We start from the raw sequence: 21,878 nt of genomic DNA, 5'->3' as shown, positions 1-21,878 counted from the left end.
TTTTTTACTTTTGCTTTTGGTTTCTCCACTCTTGGTATTAGGTAAATGAAATTTCCCAGGCTAATTAAAGCCTATTAAAGACAGGTAATGTCAGGGCTTGTGGCGGGACCATGACAAAGTGCTGATAATTGTCTGCCAGACTCACTAAATCCACCTGTCCTGCAATTATCCCCCCCCCCCCCACCCCACACACACCCCCACCCCCCACCCCACCTCTCCTGACACATTAATCTACTGTGGGGCTTGCACGGCAAGCTGATGCCTCAAATGCATGTTGGATTCCAGGCTAGTTTAGCATACACATGCCTTATGATGATTGTAGCAGAAAACCAAGACATTTTAAGGAGCAAACAAGGCAGCAACCAGGTCATACATGGATGAGTACCTACATACAGTATGTATTTGTGATGATTTATGATCATGCTCTCAGGTTGCTTTTGGATTAGATTTGCTGGATCAATTTATTTTTTCTTGGGCACTTACAGTTAGGTTCAATGAATCAGTTCACTTTATTTTAGTCTGTGCAAGAGACAGGTAACAGAGATAAGAGATAGGTTGTAAGGACATATTAATTATTCAGAACTGCTCAAAAAAAGTATTAATCAAACTGATCTGAAATAATAGACACCGTCCTGCCTGTGTTCTGCTAACAGGTACAAATGGGTTTTAGCTCCACTTCAAAGACAATGAACATTTTGAGTAATCGGTCAAAATGTAGTGATGTTTCAAATGGGCAATATCTCATTTTATGCCCTGTTGAATAACAATTCAAATGTCTCAGTATTGTAATTAGTAACATGGTTCAAAGTCTCGTCATATTTCATTGTTTAAATGAGGTGAGGAAATTCTTTGATAATGCTAGTATCGATGCATCACTGGCAGAGAAGCCAGCTATACGCTTCCAACTGAGAGGCTGCTTTGCCTATGGTCTAGCCTTGAAGAAAACATCTGGACAACATACTAATTATTCCTGCGGTTTACAGACAACATGTGCTGTTGTGATGGGAAGGAATCACTCAGGGTTGGTAGCTAGCTCTGGATCCCAAGTCAACCCCTAAAACCAAGTCCCTGGACACCTAACTATCTGAAGTGTTAGAGCTGTATACTTGTGCAGTATATACAAAAGTTTTGTAATAATGCGCCGAATCCCTCCAGTGTGTGTCCCATTTTAAGTTGCAGCTCCTGCAACATGTCTCAGGTATTTAGGTATTTCAGGACAAGGAGCTTAGAAGTTGACATTTACATTATTTGAAGATAAAACAAAAGGTTGATGCATACTAACAACAGCTAGGTCATCCTGTGGAGGAGTAAGGTGTTTCACTATGGTAGTTGTAGTCAGGGCATACCTTCTGCACCAGTTTGTAGTCTACACTGTAAAAGGCTATATAGATGCATATGACTTTAAAGGGTTTCGAGCACAGCCAGGACACGTGGCTCTGCGTCTGCTCCTGATAGCACACCTTGGACGGGTCAAAGCTGCACAGGGCAGTCTTCTTGTTGCGGTCCGTCTTCTCATATTCAATGCGACAGTTGAATGATTTGGTGTCTTTGGTCTCCAGCGTGGACTGCTGGGCGATCTCAAACTCCACCACCTTGGAGGGCGGCACCAGGCTGACTGACACGTTCCCCAGGCCCGTGGAGTTGTGGCGGAAGTAAACGCTAAAAGTGCCGTTTCCGTGGTCCACGATCTTCCCTGTGATCAGCAGGTTGAGTTTGACAGTCTTGATGTTGGAGTGGAAGTCCCCCCAACCGAACATCTTTTTGAACTTGCCAGTCTTGACCATGGGCCTGCGTTTAGTTCTGGCCTGTGCACCCTGAACATCTGTCTGGTTAGATAACCAGTCCCAAAAGTCCTCCATGTTCTGTAAATATGTTATTTCCCTCATGTTGCTCTTGAACCCAGGGGAGCCTCTGGCAAACAAACGCAGGGGATTGAGGATCCGTGGACTGGCACCCGTGGGAGAAATCTTCTGTTCATTATTAGTGTCTCCCCACTCAATGAGCTCTGTGGCCGCGCCGTGCACCTTCCTGCATGTGACCTTCAGAGGAAACAGAGCACAGGTAGACAGAAAAAGATTACGTTAAGTAACACAGACCATATTTTAGTCTATGCACTTTGAAACATTGAGTGTTTATTTGATCTTTTCAAGGAAAAAAAATCCACAGATACACAGACTGTAATGCATTTGATGTTTCCAGATTGTTCAGAAAAAGTCCAAAAAGCACAGTGTGGTTTACATGGACAGTGATACCTTTCACAGACCATAAATCTAGTACAAAATACCATTAAATGCAACAAATCACAGCACTGCTCACACTGACTGTCAACTTATTTGTGGTGATTGCACTGTAAAAATGCCACAGCAGCAGTTCAGCACTAAGGATAAAGAACAGCACGTCAGCACTAAACGGGGAGAGGGAAAAAAAAACACCAAGAACATGGAGCACCCACTTGTCAAGCAACTTTAAAGATTAAAGATAAAACGATAAAACATAGCAAAGATACCTTTGGGAAAAAATGTTTTGTAACTAAAGCTTGACAAAAAGTATTTCAAACAGATGCTAAAAAAGAGGTGCTCAGTCTTTGGAAATACATTTTTATTGAAAATACAAAAAGTTCAGGACAGCCACTTGATTCCCTGGCACAATAAAATTTATTAAAGGAATCAAGTTGCCTTTCTGAATTTACTGTGCTTTAGAAAAAGCAGTTTAAATGAAATTCATTACTGTTGAGCGTGGATCCACAACTTTCATTTTACGCCCATGTCTACTTTATTCTGGATGCAGATATATGACATTGAGCATAATTACTCACTTAATTCAGTATTTAAAAAAAAACATTCAACTGTTTATCAAAATACTTGTGAATAAATAGCTGTTATCAATGCTTATAAGTGCTTAAAACACAAATACTAATGTTTAGTTTTACAAATACATTTAAAGAACATTAAAAACATTGCAATATGGGTTCTTCCCAAAAGAAAAACTATGTTATCTTCTCATTGAAGTCAAAGGAATAGTTCGACATAATGGGAAAAATTCTTGCTGTGAGTTACATGAGAAGATCAGTACCACTCTCATGTCCGTTTGGTAATGTAGCTGTAGCCAGCAGACACTTAGCTTAGCATAAGGACTGGAAAGAGGGGGAAACAACTAGCCTGACTCTGTCCAAAGTTAAAAAAAAACCAAAACAATTGCCCAGCAGCACTTCTCTAGCTCAAAAATGTACATGTTATCACAGAGCCAGGCCTGCTTTCCCTTTGTTTCAAGCTAACTGGATGCTGGCAAAAAAAACAAAAAAAAAAAAAAGCATTTTTCCCAAAATGTTGAACTGCTCCTGTCAACTCAAATCTAAATTTGTAACATCAGATCTTTTACAATCTTCACAAATTCTGACACACATTAAAAACATATTCAGCTTTCAACATTTAAATGACAGTTTGACATCACCACCACAATACCTACACAATGAGCTTGACTTGTCTCAGTTTTCAGTTTTGTAGCATCTTTAATAAACTACACAACTTCAACAATTCTCCACTTTAACCAGCAGACCTGCTACAACACAGTCTACGCAAATGGTCTTTTGTCTTAAACGTTGGTGGACAATCCCTTGTTTATGCCATGTTAAGGATGCTTCTGTGTGCGTGTGTGTGTGTGTGTGTGTGTGTGTGTGTGTGTGTGTGTGTGTGTGTGTGATGGCTTAGGGTGGTCAAAGGAGTTTGAATTGAGACAGTAGCATTAGTTAAAGCAGTCCTTGTATTTATTACCCGAAACTGTTTGTAGTTGCAGTGGCCACACCAAATGACATCAAATGTCTTGCTACGAAATGTAGACACACTTGTAATTAAATTAAACTGCACCTCTAAACACTAGCAACTCCACCGTAGGTGAGAAAACAAGAAATCTGTACTAAAGTATAAAGCAAAATTTTTGGATGTACTGATGAACTCGGACACAGCTCATATTCGCATAAAGCTTCTAATATTTCCAGACGACTTGTCAGATTATGTGACAATGAAAATCCCCTGAACTAAACATGTGAGCTGCTCTCAGATCCGTAATGCTCTTCTTAGATAATCTATGCATATGAACTATGGCTTGTAATGGGTTCCCAACAATAAAATCGGTTTCTACAATTGTGTGGTAAAGCATGTGCTAAGTGCTAATCCAGATGCAGCAATGAACTATGATCCCTGCTTGTACCTCAAAGCCTTTTAGCTTCAGGAGCGATTCCTGGTCCACTTCAGATAAAGCTTTAATAATTCACGGAAATAAGCTTAGCTAGTTTTATTAGTAATTAGTGGAGCCGGCTTTCCCCAGGCCCGGTTGCAGGGATCACTGAGAGAAGCAGATGTTGAAAGCACAGAGTAGCGGCGGTTTGAATTCTCACTGAGCTGAAAATTCAAACCGCTAATTATAATTTTGCTGTAAGCCTAACTGAGGCACAAGTGTAAAAAGCTAACAAACTAGGTCTCTCTAGCACAATTTGTTTTGTTACACTCACATTCTTGCAAACCTTTTCCGGTTGACGGCTACATACATCTTACGCCGTGCAACGGTGTGTCTTATAGTTAGAGCTTTTCTCTACTACTCTGCTCATGTCCCAGACAGGAGTAACACCTTAATGTAGTAAACAGAATGTGATGGCTATCTGGATAATGTAATGTGAAATCGATATGTCTCCCACTGAGCCTGGCCAATCTATCAGCCCTCACAATGCTTAATTAAGACAGTTGCTCCCTGTAAACATGGATGAATGAGGCAACACAGTAATAATACCCTTCTGTGTAGCTCACCAAATCCGCAGTCATTTAATCAACCAATTCCAATATTCCCCATTGATACTGCTACTTAGTAATACCTCGTGTGAGCTCGGTTGTTAATTTGACGTGACTATGACAACATCACAATAAAAGGCAATGCTGAACATAAAATCTTCAGTGCTATGGGCTCCCAACAGGAACATGTCTTTACTGCTGTGAACAAGGGAGACGTGGCACTCGTCTTCCCGCCAGCCCGAGCTGTTACAGCCGTTTCACATTGCGTGTCATGCTGCGCAGCTTCAGAGGTGGAACCGAATTTTGTCTTTCAGCGTAAATCTCAGGTGAGCTTTGTATAGGATGATTATAATGGAAATGAGAGAGGAGTTTAAGTATGATGAGCAACTGGGGAAATTGCTGTGACAACAAGGGGATCAGCAGAGGGATATCTAATACTTAAATGCCCCAAGAGAGATGAAGCACTGGGAACTTGAAAGCTCGCACTGACACATAGGCTTTGGTTTCTTTCTCTCTCGCTGTCTCCCTGCACACATGCAGCACTTACACACAATAACATACTTCCTTCATTCAGGCGGAAGTGGTGCCTCTTAAAAACAGGCAAAAGGAATCCGAGTTTTTTATATAACAAGACGCTTTGGAAAAAAAAAAAAAAAAGGAGGCAAGGTCTGATGAAGGAGAATCTACAAAAGCTTAATTAAGATTTCTTAATCGGTGCTGCTGTGCTAGAGGCATTTCAGGGCAACTTGAAACAAGACATTATTATGATAATAACTGCAGACTTATGGAGCTGAAAACACCAGACCTAATTTCAGCAGCAAAAGGGAAAGTAACTAGTGGCAAATGTTGCGGATATGTCTGTGGTTTGGCGTCTTCCTTTTCCTGTAAGTCCCCAAACAAAAACGCAGAGAGGTGCGTGAACCTTACGCTACCCAGCAGAGATGTTACAGTTGTATTCCGCAGCTGTCAATGGTACATCTGCCGCATAGAAGAGTACACTTAGTGATACAGCAGTAAGCATAAAGGTGGTTGAATTATAATTGCTGTCAGAAATTTTAATGGACATCTACCAGTATGGACAAACACAAGGTTTTATTTTTTTTTTTACTGCAGCAGCTTATAGCTGATATTTCCACTTAATATTCAGTATCTTTAAACAGCCTTACCTTGAAACAGCATATAGGTCTCACTCATTGACAACACCATTCATCATAAACACTCCATAGTTTATAATGTAGTGACTAGTAAACTGAGATTTTTTTTACACTTAACAATCAGTTTGCAATATATAACTGTAATGTATACCTCTGTAACCTCAGGAGCTCAGACTATGCATTGTATTGTGAGATTTTCTGCAAAAAATAACGTATGTGTCATGGACACAGCATTTTTTACTCTACTATGGGGATTTTTGAGGTTGGTGTATAACCTGTAAAATGTCCCACTCAACAAATATCTTGGTCACAATGTTTTAATATTCATATCAGAATTAATTGTTTTTCTTATGCATTTATGTAAAAATATTAATATTGGCCACTATGTCATAGTTAGATTTTTTTAAAGCCCCCAAATGTTCATATTGACATCAGCCTCAAAAAAAGTGTCACTATACACTGTATATCATGAATTTGCATCATTGGTATGTACATTTGAATGTAAAAGGTTTGGGCACCCCTTGTCAAATTATATATTTTGTCGAATTCTGAAGGAAAAAGAAATAAAAGCAACCCCTTAAGCAAACAGACCAAAAATGAGCCTTCAGATGTTAATGCACTGCTACTTTTTATTCCATGAACTTAAAAAATAGAACAAAATTAAACAGTAATTGTGACAGGTGCAAATCTTTTTGGCATTCTTCTACTTGTAAAACACTCATTAACTTGTTAGGCCTCGATTGACTCATTAGCACTTGTAAGGCAGGTCAAGAATTGTCATTAGGATACGTCTGGATAAGCCAGAGGCATTTTAAAAAACAAGAACTGTGGACAGATAAAGTTGAAGTCAAGCTCTGTGGCCACAGTCACCAAAGGTGTGTCTGGAGAAAACAGGAGCAGCATTTGATGAAAAGAAAACTTTGCCAATTGCTAAGCATGGAGGTGGAAATATTCTGCATTGGGGTTGTGTGGCAGCTTGGAACAGAGGAAACAATACACAGACTAAATATCTGCAAACTCTGGATGCGAATGTCATGCATTTAGTCAAAAAGTGACACTGCAAACAGCAGGACATTGATCCTGCCCCCTGACCTGAACATCATAGAAAATCTGTTGGTGGAGTTCAAACATGCTGCGAGTGCAAGACAGCCTAAAAATATCTCAGAACTTCAAGTGACCTGCAAGGACAAGTGGATGAAAATTCCTAAATCAAGAATAAAGAGGCTGGCTACAAAAAGCATTTGCAAGCTGTGATATCTGCTAAAGACGGCATTACTAAGAATTGACTCAGTAGGGTGCTCAGGCTTTTGCACATGCCACTATTTTTTATTTTTTAAGGTCTTGAAATAAAAAGTAACAGTGCATTAACATCTGCTTTTAATGTCTGTTTGCTGTAGGGTTTGTATTTGCTTCTTTTCACTTCAAAAATCAACAAAATGTGGCATTTGCCCTAGGGTGACCAAACTTTTGCATACAGCTGTGTATGTCAGCATAAAAGCTGGGGAAAACTGAATTTTGGAAAGTTCATCCTCTACAACATCCTTAAAGTACACACATAAGTCTAGCTTCCACTGACGGGCAGTTCCTTCTTATATCAGAGGAGAAAAATGTATGTGTCATTTATACTTGAGGCAGGTTAAATTAACTGTGCATCTCTAGCCCTTTATCTTATTTCACGAGCAATTATTCCTCTAGATCTTTTTGTCACATTCTTTTATGTGAGTCAAAAGTGTATTCGCGGCTGACTAAAACTACGTCTATGTACCTTGGTCGTGGGATTAACTGCAAAATATTGTTAATGCAGAAGGTTTCCCTTTGTATTTTTAAAGTTTTTTCACAAACTGATGTTGCATAAAATCGGACTTAGGGCTTTGAAGTGAGGATACAGTCCTGGTTGAAATTATTGGCACCCTTGAATTTAAGTACAGAAATAGTAAAAAATATTTTAATAAAATGTCCAAGGTTACTGAACAAAAGAAAAAAAAAAAACTTGCATAATAGTGAAATAATACAAACACAAAATGTACCCCAGACACAATTATTAGTGTCCTTCACTAGTGCTTGGTTGTAGAACCTTTGGAAACAATGACAGCCTCTAAACGTTTCTTGTAGCCATCTAGAAGCTTCTTGCACCTGTCTACTGGTAGTTTCTGCCACTCTTCCATTGCTATGCGTTCAAGCTCGTTGGTTTGCAGGAGTCCTTTTTGCAATGGCAGATTTCAGCTCTCTCCAAAGGTTTTGAATGGGATTTAGGTCAGGATTAATTGCTGGCCAGTTGAAAACAGTCCATCTTTTCCTTGTCAACCATTCTTTTGTGCTGCTGGATGTGTGCTTTGGGTCGTTGTCCTGTTGAAAGATCCAAGACCTACACCTCAAACCTAGTTTTCTGACACTGGTTAACGTTCTCTAAAAGGCTTTCAAATGCCTTGGTAATCTTCCGATTTTGTCATTCCTTTCATACATTCAGTGCCTCCGGTACCAGAGGCAGCAAAGCAGTCCTACAGTAAGATACAACCTCCCCCATGTTTTACTGTAGGGAGGGTGTTGGTAAATGGACTGCATTTATATAGCGCTTTTCTAGTCTTACTGACCACTCAAAGCACTTTACACTACTGCCGCATTCACCCATTCACACTTTAAAAACATTCATACAGCGCTCTTTTCTGCCCCTTTCTACACACACACACACACGCGCACACACACACTGATGATATGTCAGGGACTCTTTTGTGCATTTCTTTCAAAAGTGGTATCCTTCTTGGCCTTCGCCCATGGAGCCCTACTTGGTTTAGTGTGCAGCGTATGGTACGGGCTGAAACCACCACTCCAGATTGCTCCAAGTCAGCCTGAAGCTCTTTAGATGTCTTGTGTGGTGTTTTTTCCACAATCCGCATCAACCTTCGCAGTCTTCTCTCATCGAGTTTCTTCTTAGTGCCACATCCTGGAAGCATCTTAACAGTTTTGTGACTGTGAAACTTCTTTATAACATTACAAACTGTTGAAACAGGGTATTTCTCGATCTTTGTCAATTGCCTCGTAGCCTTTGGAGTTGTTGTTTTTTGATAATAGCATTTCTGATGCTCTCAGACAGCTCTCTTGTCTACACCATTGTGAGAAAGAAACTTGAAACAATCTGCCCCTTTTCATGCAGTAAAAGCATCATTCATTGGTCAATTCAGGTCACATGAACCCTGAAGATTAAGCACAGGTGAATCTTTTTTGTTTGTTATATTGTTTGATGAACTAATGCAACTTCATCAAAAGGGTGCAAATACTTGTGTCAGGTGTACATTTTATGTCTGTATTTTTTATTTCTCTATATGAAAGCATTTTCTTTTGTTGTTGTTCAGTAACTTTGGACATTTTATTAAATATTTTGAGTATACAAAATTGGTTCATTTGCATTTATTTCTGCAGATATTCTAAATTCTGTACTTAAAATTCAGGGGTGCCAATCATTTCAACCAGGACTGTATTAAATAGTATGGGCTGCATGTTTCTCCTTTAAACAAGAATTTTCTTCTAATCTCTTGTTTTCATGAGCATGCTTCGTCTTCTCTACATAGAGTGTGGAACCGATTATATTTTAAATTTTCAATGTTTTTACGGTCATTTTTGCATCTCGAGGACCTCCGTGGCTAAATGAAGGATAGATGAAACATGCTCAGATGTCACTATGAAAATTACAATGATCATTTGTAAATTCTTCATCTTTACGGCACATATACTGTATATTTGATTTAATGGTGTGTAATTCCATACCATCCAGAGGTATTAATGGAACTTAAATATTGACAGTGGCCTGAGCAGCAGCAAGCCCCACACTGAGTCAGGATGAATCAGCCTTGACATTCATCTGAAATGAGCGTTATGGAGCTTGCTGTCTGCTTGTCCCGTGGGTAGACATATCTTTTAGAGGCCTGACATAAAGGTAATTGCCACAGTGACCAGAACTAGCCTCTAGAAAGTTATTAAGAAGCCCGTGACATCTGGCTTCTAGATCATCTGAAGAGATGCCGTTAAAATGCATTTGGAGGGAGCAGCCGGCGACATTGTGCTTGGCTGTGATGGGTTCTGGGCCGCGGGCAGGGCTACAGCACTGTTTTGATGGCATCAATGGAATCTGATGGAGTCTCTCTAAACCTGGCACAGTTGGCTTGTGTGGCCACCACTCATCATCTGAGCTCTACTATTCTGTTTCTTTTTCTCCCTTTTATGGTTCTGCATCATCTTGATTACAATGTTCCCTGTATTTATGAGCTAAAATAATCTGTTTCTGAGCTTTCCATAGTTGATTTTTTTCCAGCACATAAGGCTGGGATATGCATCTGGGGAAAATTGCTTTCAGGCATCTTTCTCACAATAAACAAAATGGGCAATTAACCTGCTCAGCAGTGCAAGCAGAGCACTTCCAATGATGCACTCCACTGTTCTTCATGGATTTATCTGTGCAAATTGACCTCACTTTGGTGGTGCAATTCATTTCTCTGCTAATTTTCTGTGTCTGAAGCTTCATTAACTTGATGCGCTTCTACGTAGTAAAAATCTGGACGTCTCATGGAAATTACGCCGGCTTCGCGACTGCCTTTCGTAATACTTCCCCAGCACTACTGCAACACAACACCTGCCAGAGCCGCCCAGCCGTTGCTGCTAGCATTAGACCACAGATTAGTGCAGAGCCGGATTGACTGCAGCTTCTTGCTTTCAAACATCTAACATGACAAGCCGTTCCACTCACATTAAAAGCATTCTCAGCCTGCTATCCCGTGCCCCACATCCTTCCCCAGCCATCCACCTGATGTTACAGGGCATATCATTTGTAATGATTCACACCCAGAGCCGGTTCCAGGAGAGAAGGCCCTGGAGGCGCTTAGGCAGTGCAGAGCGAGAGTCTACACGCTGCTGAAGAATAGATTGGTGCTCTGATCGCTTGAACAGCCTCACGCTCCAGAGCCATCACTTTTAATCAGAGGCTGTCCAGGGAAACACATGGCAGGTGCTTCAGCATTGTGGTGGATCGCAACAGCAAATCCACACCAGGGGCAACTTCCCAATCACAGAAGGCTACGGTTAGGGTGTGGGTGTGTGTGTGTGTGTGCGTGTCTGTGTGTGTGTGTGTGTGTGTGTGTGTGTGTGTGTGTATAGCATATCTACTCCCCTCCAGTATAATCCTTTTGGCCATTACCACCTGACCTCTGTGAGAATGAGACAGACTACAGCCTCTAATATCTCAGCACTCCTGCTTAAGATCCCATATTGAATTTGTGGCTTAATTCATCATCTACATACTTGAGATTATTTTCGGTGAATACTGAGAGTAGCCAGGATCTAATGAACATTGCGTTTGGAGCCTAGTAAGGGTGGAATGTATATCTATTCTTGAAAGGAGAGGGGATGACAAGCTCAAAAAAACGTGATGCTGATGTTTTCATTACTATAATCCCAGCAGTATCACCAGTTCTGTATCTCCACAGTACATCGGTCCTACCTCTTCTGCTGTTGACAGATGTGCACGGTAAAACCTGGGAGTGTGCATCACATCATTGTCACGAAACATAATATGTAACAAATGTGCCAGCGCCATCGAGATGGAGAGGTGGGGAGGCATCCGTTATAAGAGTGAGTGACATTAACAACACATGCTCTTACACACACTGACTAATAATTGTGCAAATTTGGTATCTTGCTTCACATTAAACATGCACTGAAAACTGGGGCTAAAATGATTTAACGGCAAGAAAAAGTAGAATGCATGTGACTGTGAAGTTTATGACTGCGGTGCGGCTGCACCTGGATTGTTCTGTTACAGCTGCTTTTTTCATGTTGCTCAATGTTGACAGCTAAATTTTCTTACAGCACCACAAAAGTACAGGCATCCAGCCACTTAGGAAACCTAGCCCAAACCTTCACGCTCCTTGAGGTGTGCAGTGTTTGATACAGCCTAATGCAAGCCGTAAAATCAAACAGGCATATGGAAATATATAGTGTACATCAAAAACAGATACTATAATTATCTGTAACACTTCTCTCTAAGTCCCCCTATTTAGCATTTATACGCAGTCTACAAACAACAAAAGGTTTGTGACACAGTATAACATAGTTATCAGAGCAGATAAAGTATAAGCACATTTTAAACGTAAAAATGCAGTTTTCTCTAAGAAGGATTGGCTGATGAGGAGTTTTATGTTTTAGACTCTAAGTCAAGTGACAACGTCAACGACAGTGTATCTCTACCACTTGTAGCGCTGTTGATCTGATGCTGTCCCTGACCTCCGACCTCTCTTATGGGGAAGTACAGAGAGCGGGTTTAACTCCTGCCCACTTCACTCTTCAAGAAATTATAAATATGCAGACTAATTGAGTTCTCAATGGAGAGTCACTGTCCACCCAAGTTCTGTTTTTGTTCTGACACAAACAAAGTTATACTATCTAAAAGTGTATTTAACTAAAATTAAGCATGTTTGGGAGCCTGTTTTTGCACACATGGTGCTGCAAAATATTATCTGACTGCTCATGATGTCACTCGAGGCTGCTCGCATCCTATGATTAGCATAAATTATAGCACGTGACATAACCCTCCTGTGGCTAGCATAAATCATATTATGGGAGTCATTAGTCATGTTTATAGTGTCAGTGTTTTTCTATCCTTGCTCAATCACACTAGCTCCTGTTTAACACTGCTCCCAGCAACTGACACCGACTGAAATGATGCCTCACCTCACTTTTTTTGCAATTGAAGGGACTTTGCACTTTTATTTGTATTAGCGTTTTTTTTTGGGGGGGGGGGTCTTCGCACTGAAGCATTTGGTATCATTAGTGAGCACTTCCCTATTGACTAAACTGCACAAATCACACACAATGAACTCTCCTGCAGTGTGGTAGCATCCAACAAAGAATTGTAGAAATGCGCTTCAGTGTTACCTAACAAATGGAACAAATTACAGAAAATTATACCACAGTTAGTTCCAACCTTGCTGACATACTTTGTTTGGATTCTAATGAGTCTCCTGTTAGAACATGACTGCCAAAAACTCACAAAGTATTATTGGCCTGTCCTTCTATGCCTAGTAGCATAGCAACTAATCTAAAGTTATCTTCAAGATTACGAGTAATCAGTATCATCTTTTTTTCTGTCCGGCGAAAATAAATGTCCATGATATTGTCAAATCTATTGACAACAGAAATCTGTTCCATCAGTGCCGTATTGCAAATCTAGTAAACCAGATGGCATAAATGTAATCTCACAAAGAAGCCAGTACACCCCTTGTGTAAACCAATCACAACTTACAGGGAACTGCATTGGCAGCAGATCTAAGGCCTGATGCAGCAAACCAGTGTCGGTATCAAAGAACACAGCACTCCTGTTTTCGTACGATTGCTTCAGTATTTAGGCCAGATTGCCCCTATTCAATTTCAGGCAGCAGGAAGTGAAAGGTGATTGTAGTATTTCTCTATACTTTAATTGCTACAAGTTCTTGAGTGGGTTTTATTACCTACGCCAAGGAGGTTATGTTTCCACCATTTCTGTTTGTTTGTAGGTTTGGTTTATGTGTCAGCAGGATTACGCAAAAAGCACTGAACCAATGTGCACAAATTTTGGTAGAGGGCTGGGGCATGGACCAGGGAAGAACCCCATAAATCCGGTTAAAGGGGCTGATCCAGAAATGTTTTTTCACTTTCCTCAACATTGTGAGATAGAGCATTTTTTTTCTGCCTTGGTGGAAGTATGCGCTCTCCTGGGTGCCATTCTAGTCATATTTGTCTTCAAAAATGAATAAAAACAGCAACTTTTTTTCTTTTGTTGAGATAAAAGGATTTTCGTAGGCTGATATCACAATCAGAGTTTCTATATCGAAGCTGCCGATAGTTGCACTGCTGAACTGTGTCATCTTTTAAACTGAATTATAAATGGGACCCCTCATATGCTCCTAAGGTGTTTTCCCCACAGTAAGCAACAAGCCTGTGGGACTCTAAAACCGTCGGCCAAAACTCATCTATTTACTGAACAGTAATGAAGTTACATACAAGACTTATTCAAACTCTTTAATTAAGCAAAAGTAGAATACCGCACATTAAAAAATGCTTTATTATACGTTTATGCAGAGGAACTGCCCCTGTCCATTTTTTAATGTAATTTATTATTGGATTACTATCACAGATACATTTACATGTAAGCAGCATTTTAATGCTGGTCAAGAGGGATCTAATTAACTATTAACTATATCACATTTTATAATTCTAATTATAATTTTAATATAATAATCATAAATTTATATATTTTTTATACAGGTTTGGTATACAAAATCTTAATCTGCAAGGTAACCAGTGACTATAGCTTTCAAATTAAATAGTAGAGCAAAAGTACACTATTTGCTGCATAGAGTCAAGTAAAGTACATGTACTCTAAAATGTAATTACATTCCACTGCTGTTTGGAGCTGTTTAAAACAAGGAAGCCCACATTATCTAACAGTTGCAGGACATCTAGGATGCAATAGACCTGTAGATGAAAATTTATTTACACTATCAGTAACTATGACAAAATAATACATTAAATAAATCACAAGATGACGGAAGAAAATGTTGTGAATATTTACCGTTGATTCCAATCCTCTCCTTGCATGAAAATCAATAAAAATCTAAATGATGTTGCTGCATTAATCTAGTCGCAATTTAAAATGTGCCTCCTGTCAAGTTTGTGAATTAACTGCAGGAGATAGCTGACATTTTATTTTTCACCTACATCAGTGGCAAGGCCCAGGATATGAATGTGCGTTTGTTAGTGAACGTGGCGTGGTGTGGGAAATTTAAATGCAGCGATGATGTCAGGTGTTCAGAAAGTGTTAACAAAGATCCCACCAGGAGAGAAGAAGGAGAAGCGAGAGGAGGCACTGGGACGAGAGCCTGCAAGTAATCTGGATACTTGTGTTATCTCAGCACTTGCCACATGTGGCAGCAGCAAAGCCCTGAACACTTCACTTTTAGGCAGGCGTTACCTTTCAACGCATCATCAGTTTCATAATCCCCTTACATGGTCAAAGCTCCATCTCCTGTGCTGGCTCCTGACACCTGCAGCACACCTCCGTATGTCTGATAGCTGGGATTCAGGAGGATAATACCACGAAGCACGGTGGACTCAGTGTAATTATCATTCTCTCGACTAATTCTCAACACCTTCTATATTGTACAACAATGGTATATGTCCTTGTAAAACTCCTCAGCCAATACTTGAAAAGGCATAGCATGTTCCTCTTAAATTAATACTTCTTGGTTCTGGTTATAGTTTTCCTTCTTTCATCTCAGGATGACGTAATCTGCAATTTCACTCACTGAGCCTTTTTTTTTTTTTTTTTTGTATTGACAACTTAATTGTCAATTTTGTGTTTTCATCTCTTCAAATCCGTGCCGCAAAGGATACGAGTGTTTTATTCAAAAATGTTTTTGCTTGATTTGCTCAAGCATACGTCAACTAAATTTAACAGAGCAAATGCTTCTGTTCTCAAAGGAGATTGCGCCGCCACTTATTTCACAGAAACAGCTCCCTTTGAAGAAGAAACGGGAGTTGGAAAGACGTTGCTTCCTTATTCTATGAGTAGCTCTGAAGACAGGTACTTCACAAGAAATATACAAAGACAGAGCGGGGCTGACAGTGCTTTGTTAGGGCTGAAAATGACAAGCTGAAAAGAGAGGCCTCAAAGCCCGGAGGCAGAGGAGGGAATGCAAAACTGAAAATAATCAGAAAGGAGATTTATTGAACTTATTCTAAAGCTGTCACACCTTGCCTTTTACAGGAAAGCAATGCAGTTTTAATTAAAGAGGTCAATCATTTTCCTGCACTCTGACATGTAGTCTGATTGCCTATTCCAAGAACCAACCAGGTGGTAATTAAGAACTTCATATGTCAGAGTGTTTGGGAAATATGAAAGTGTTCAAAGGCAGAAACTTTGCTGCTGTGCCTGCTAGAGAGGTGGTTTTGTGTGATTACACAGCTTATTATGGGTTTGGAAGCTCAGACATAAATGGAGAACTCCTGGCCGTGACAGTAACAAGACAACTATTGCTATATTTGATTGACTAAAAGAAAACGTGAAACCACAATTCCTCGTATGATTTCTGTCACCCACACCCAATTTAGACAAAATACTGTATATGCCATATATGAACTGATCTCCGCATTTTGTTTTGTTGCAGCACAGCAGTAAAAAGCAACGCAGACAGTAAAAGAGCTGCTAAACATTGAGGTTGTGCATGAGAGAGTGCTGGGTGTCTCTGACCCTGCAGAACAGTAATGACAATGCAATAAGGTAGCGGAGCCTCCAGATCTAACAGCGCCTCAGGCTGCACATCGCCCATAAAAATTCATAGCTGTGGACCAAGATCAGGAGACTCAACATCGTATTAAACATAATGTTTCCTGCGCCAGAGCCAGCAGAGTGGGTATGACTTCTGAGAGAGCTGCTCAGCATTTCACATCATTCTAAACAGTTCACATAACAAGAGAAGCGTGGGGAAAGTAATCGTGCTGCTCATAATTGTCTGACTTAAATCTTTATTGGTCCATCCAGCAGCCAGATTAGGGTTATTGTCAATGCAAAGGGCAATTGTGTCACAAATATCAATCATTAGGAGCTTCTTTCTTTTCATTTCAGGACCTTTATCATGGATTTATTGCCAGGACACACACAATTATGATTGATGATTGGAAAAGGAATGGGGTCCAGGGCTCAATACAGTCAACCCAACCTGTAGTAGCTGCAAGCTACATTGGAGGGATTTAAACCGCAAAACAACAACCTTTCAGAGGTCTGAGACAACATACAGGCAGAGGACTGTAAATGCCACAGACAGTATTGTTTATGATGGATTATCAAGTCAAGCCCTCTGGCTAGAAAGATTGTGACCCCAATACGAGCACAGATACACATCGGCACCATGTAAGCTCCAAACTGATTCCTGGAAGGCAGCGCATGCATACAAGGCCCCTTTGCTCTGTCAATCCATGTTTAATCACTTCCACAGAAAGATTTCTACTGGTCTGCCTGACATTTTCTCTCATATTTTTCTCTCTCCCCGCCCAATTTCTCTGGCGGGTTTTTGAAGACTTAAGTTCCGCTCTTTATTTCTCTCTCTCCCTCTCTTTCTTACAAGGCAAATCCTGGGAGAGGTTGATGTGAAGACCAGGCAGAGCAGGGATGTGAAGAATATAAACACAATTTTTTTATTGTCCAGAGGGAAAGGGAGGGTGCAGGGGGTTGGGCGGCGGGGTCTGTAAAAGAGACGAGGACCTTATCACAGCCCAGCAGCTCTGTAATTCGCCACCATGATAAAGTGGCAGTGCGGAAAACCTTACAAGGCTGGCACAATCCAAAGACGGATTAGGTTTTTCTGACATAAGCTTCCTGAAAAACTAATCAATCAGCCCATGCAGTATTATCAGAAGCGTGAGATTAAAGCGCTGCTCCTAATCCCCCCACTGTACATTTTATTACACTTCCCAGTGTAAATTGCCTTTAAATATACAATAAATAAATAATAAAACCAAACCTAATTGAGCATGGGGAAGGGGAAAAGGGTTAAAGAGCCCTCAGAGAAGGAACTTATGTAGAATTTGTGTTTTGTTATGAAGACAGGGATAAAACTGTTGTCCTTGCCAGAGCCCGTTTTGACTTTGAATAGAGCCTCACTGTCTCACTACAACACTGCAGAGAAAAAAAAAAGCAAGTGGGAAAAAAATCCTCCGGCAGAATTTTACAACAATGTTAGGAGCTAAAAGTGAAGCCATTTAAATTCACAATCTAACTTTCTTGTTCTAAGTATTTTTCCAGTGCCCCTGATGGATGACGAGATAAATTATGAAGTAATTAGATGTTACTAAATAAATAAATAACTGTCGAAATTAATGCTAAATCCTTTGAGAAACGACTTGTAATCCCTTAAATCAGTGCACATCAAAGTTGCAGGGATGAACTCCAAGCATGAGGCAGATCCAGAGGCCAAGACACGTTCAGCTTACTAGTAACCGGCTAAGCTTTGTCTCTTTAATGCGTCACACCCCTCTATCAAGTTATTTGCTCCGTCCCTGGTCACTCCGAGCTTGGCCGACGTTTACCGCAACGGAGAAGGTAGCTATACTTTTAATACCCACCCTCTTGGCACGGGCGACATACTGTAGCTGTTTTGTCATGACATAATATCAACAGAGAACCCTTACTCCAGCTATAATACACAAAGGTGTAATGGACTTTGTCAACGACTACTCACACTTAATCCCAGCCAGCGTTGAAAGGCACACTTTCCCTGCATGCAATCTGTGGAACTGAGGCAGGGCAGGACAAACAGAGGGAGATGGCAGAGAGCAGGGCTCTCAAGTCATCTACATTGTTCTGCTGTCATTGCACAGAGGATAACTGTGGCAGATGTCATGAGGAAGAATGGATCCTCCCGGGGTGGCTTTGACCCTCTTATTTGTCCCTGGGGTATGGCACAGATGCTGGGGCTGGGGTTACATTTTCACCATTTGATTCATGTTCTGAGTGTCTTCTGTGTGAGTGCGTATGAAGAGGGAGAAATGCGTTTGTGTTTCGGTTTCTTGTTTTGGATGATTTGGCCATTGCTCCAGACACTGAACCTCGGATTAAAACGAGAAATGTATCCTTCCATATCAAAGGCTATCCTGGTGGTCCATCCCAGGACACCACATGATGCCCAGGGTTGAAATCTGGCCTGGCAACTTTGTCCCGTGTCGTCCTTAAACATTTTTCCAGCGCCTCTTAAACTATTCTATGATGCAGACATACTGAGAAAAAACAAAACTTGTTCGCAGCTCAGGGAGTTTTGCTGCGCATATTTCACGCTTTTGCTGAGCGTCGGCCTGGTATTTAAGCATTCTTTGCCCCACGAAAGGTGGAGGAATACTGATAAGGGCCAGTATGTCCCCAGTCAGACAGTGGTGGGTCTGCTGGGAGAGAAGCCACGGAGGCATATGAAGAAAGTCTCTCCAGGGAGGCAGCCTGTCTCTCTCTTTCTCTAGAGGCAGAGCCCCCAATAGGCACAAGGCTGATTACAACAGCAGCCAGATCAGACAGCACTTTGCCGCTCCATCTGCACAGTTCAAGGCTATCTTTAAAGAAGCCCTCTTTGAGGATGGCGCAGATGTGAAGAACTTCTTCAATCACATGGCATTTGCTGCTCAGGTCTGATCACGGCAAGAGCCCGTAAATCAAGGATGATCACGATAAAACCCACGCTGTTTTCAACTAGCGGACAACATGAGCAGCTGTTGAAAAAAAACTTTTATATTTCCCTAACGCTCCTGATCTTTCTTTGGAGAGATTATTCCTGTAATAAAAACAGAATTAGGCTGCGGAAAGATTATGTCCAGAAGCTTAAGACAATCAGTCTCTGGTAAATACGAAATAATTTCTTATGTATTCACAGGGACTTATGATTTCATCACATCGTGTAAATCATCAAGGAGGAAGAGCGCAGGCCCTGGAAACCTGAGTACTGCAATTTTCACCTATTGTTCTCAGTTGTCATTTTTTTTTTTTTTTTTACCATTATTTATTTATTTATTTTATTATTATTTTTTTTTTACTCTAGCCTATGTGTCCATGACAACGACACTTCACCGGTGTCGTTGGTTCAACGCAGAGGTTAAACCTGGTTCATGCCTGCAAGCAAAATAAATTAGACTGATTGAATTAGACTGTTAACCACAAATATGCATGTGACAGCTGAATAAATGAAGAGGTTCTGTTGAGCCATAAGTGACAGACACAGGATACCAAGTCCATGATATCAATGATTAAAAAAAAAAAAAAAAACACCACGACAGAAATAAACAATAAACTTCGCAAGCTGGCACATCAGTAAATGTTGGTTTACATCCAGTGAAAAGTGAATTGATTGATATTGTTTTTAACCACATTAACTCAACTTCTCAGTTGTGAAGTACTGCAAAATGGTTAATCATAAACTATGATTATGCTCATTAACTAGGAATGTGACGTAAATATGTTGTATATTGTACAAATATACATAAGAAAGCTGAATGTCCTACAAAAAGTCACAATGCCAGATAAGAAAAATCAGTTGATTCAGATGCTATTAAGGGAATTAATTGCATATTGTATAATAAATATATTATGGCTGTTGACAAAGCTGGAGTCTATCTGTGAAAAATTAAATGCAGTCAGCCAGACTGAAAATGATCATTTTTGCTTCTGAAATATTTTACATAGGCTACAGAAATTAAACAGATCCCCATATTTGCGGAAGGGTTGAGGAATGCTCTGTTTTAAGGAATATTAAGAATAAGATAAAAAGCATTTCACTGAAAAGACTGCAAGTTCGGGTACATTAAAAAGCAAGCTCGCCCCCTGTGAAACTGGATGAAGAGGGCTCGTCGGCAAACACATTTGCTGCTGGCGACTGCGTCAACTCAAATGTCAGGCCAGGGACTGATTTTATGTGGTGGCTGATAAGTCCGGTGTGGCGCGAAAGCCCCGCGAAAGCGCCGCTACTCCTGGTTTCTATCTGCCGGCGTTCGGTCATCTCAAACCTCACCTGGTGCAGGAGAAAAAGAAACAGGAAGGTCTGCAGGGCACTCATCTTCGATGACTTCTCGACTTCTTCAAGACGAGCGGCGCTTAAATCCTCTCTCTGGAAGATTTGGAGAGGGGCAGACGCGCACGCCGCTGAAGCATCGCTGTGATCACCTGCGAGAAGGAGGCACCGCGTTAAATCACTCAAACCCCCCCCCCCCCTCCCCGCAAAGATGGGACACTTGAATGGTATGGTGTAAGAAAAAGAGGAACTTTTCCTTACCGTTTCGCGAAGGCAATACCTCACTTAGTTGGGCAAGGCGACCGGGATCACCATCGATCAATCCACTCTCGGCAAAGAGTCCTAAAATCCTCCCAAGGCGCCTCCGTCTCTCGGGCTGTTGAGCGAATTCTCCCTGAGCAGCCGGGGACTCTTGTCTTGCTCTGCGAACAAGGGTCTGCGTTCAGCGGCTCAGTGGGAGCGACACTCCGCCAAGTTGCGGGTCACGCCAAGCCGAAATAAACTGTGGGCTAAATGTTTTTTCCCCTGCTCGACCCGAACTGCCGTTGTTCGTGAGACGTCGGTGCGGGCGGCAAAAAGTGCGGCCGAGCGAGCTCGTATCCCAGTGTCGGCCAGTCGGCGGTGCGCGCGCTGTGCGCTCTCCTCAGCTCTACTTTAGTGCGCAAAATCCTCCGCTGTGCGTCTGAAGGCTCCGAGGTCGGCGCGCATCCGTGCGGAGAGCCAGACCCGAAGATCTACCTCTGAGCTCTCACTCTCTCCGTCTTGGAGACAAGTGAGAGCCTTGATGTCACCGTTGTCGGGTTTTGCTCGGCAACACGTCCACGTTCTTAACCCTTTCAAGGTTTGGACGCCTAATCTCACTCGTGCAAGTAGTTTGCCACCGTGTTCTACGTGGTGGTGGTCGGGTGCGCGAGTCCAGCCACATGAGAGTAAATGTAACCATGGCTGCTCTGCACCGTGTGACCTGTGCCTGGAGGTCTGTGGAAAGCACACAACAACTTTGACACAACACTTTTTCTTTTCTTTTTTTTCTTTAAGTATCTTTAATCGATGCGATTATGGCTTCCAGCTTGCAAACACAATCATATTAGCAGGGCTGTTTGAATCATGCGAGTAAAAAACAAAACAATGGTGAGTAGTATTCGCTCGCTTGTCGCACAGTACAGACAGCAAAAGGTCAAACGTTGACTCTGGCTGTGCTGAGGCGGTCGAGTATGCTGCCGTGGACGAGACTGTGGTCGATCCGTGTGACTTTGGCGCCCTCGTGTGGTCACACTCACAGGCCTCGATTGGCAGGGAGCACTCGGCAGTGGCTGTCTGTTGCAGATGAAATTGGTAATTAGTTCACATTAAACCTTCAGTTTATATCTTGCAGT

The 21,878-nt window shown here is 41.3% G+C and overlaps 1 protein-coding gene across 1 annotated transcript; it reads right to left on the bottom strand.

Annotated features, from left to right (window-relative positions):
* Positions 1-1,165: 1,165 nt before the first annotated feature.
* Positions 1,166-20,549, bottom strand: nxph2a (neurexophilin 2a). The gene is made up of 2 exons (XM_040149041.1): positions 20,503-20,549; positions 1,166-2,039 (listed from the first exon to the last, which is right to left on the bottom strand). The coding sequence occupies exons 1-2, from the start codon at positions 20,545-20,547 to the stop codon at positions 1,293-1,295; spliced, it is 792 nt and encodes a 263-aa protein (XP_040004975.1). The 5' UTR covers positions 20,548-20,549; the 3' UTR covers positions 1,166-1,292.
* Between the last annotated feature and the right edge of the window lie 1,329 nt (positions 20,550-21,878).

This window comes from Xiphias gladius, chromosome 16 (genome assembly GCF_016859285.1).
Source record: "Xiphias gladius isolate SHS-SW01 ecotype Sanya breed wild chromosome 16, ASM1685928v1, whole genome shotgun sequence".
In the NCBI taxonomy this organism is placed as follows: domain Eukaryota; kingdom Metazoa; phylum Chordata; class Actinopteri; order Istiophoriformes; family Xiphiidae; genus Xiphias; species Xiphias gladius.
This window is presented reverse-complemented; position numbering and strand designations above follow the sequence as displayed.

Coding starts and splice junctions, on each gene's coding strand:
- nxph2a (XM_040149041.1), bottom strand. CDS start 20,547: ATGAGTGCCCTGCAGACCTTCCTGTTTCTTTTTCTCCTGCACCAG. Junction 2,040..20,502: donor TTCTTTTTCTCCTGCACCAG/GTGAGGTTTGAG, acceptor TTTCCTCTGAAG/GTCACATGCAGGAAGGTGCA.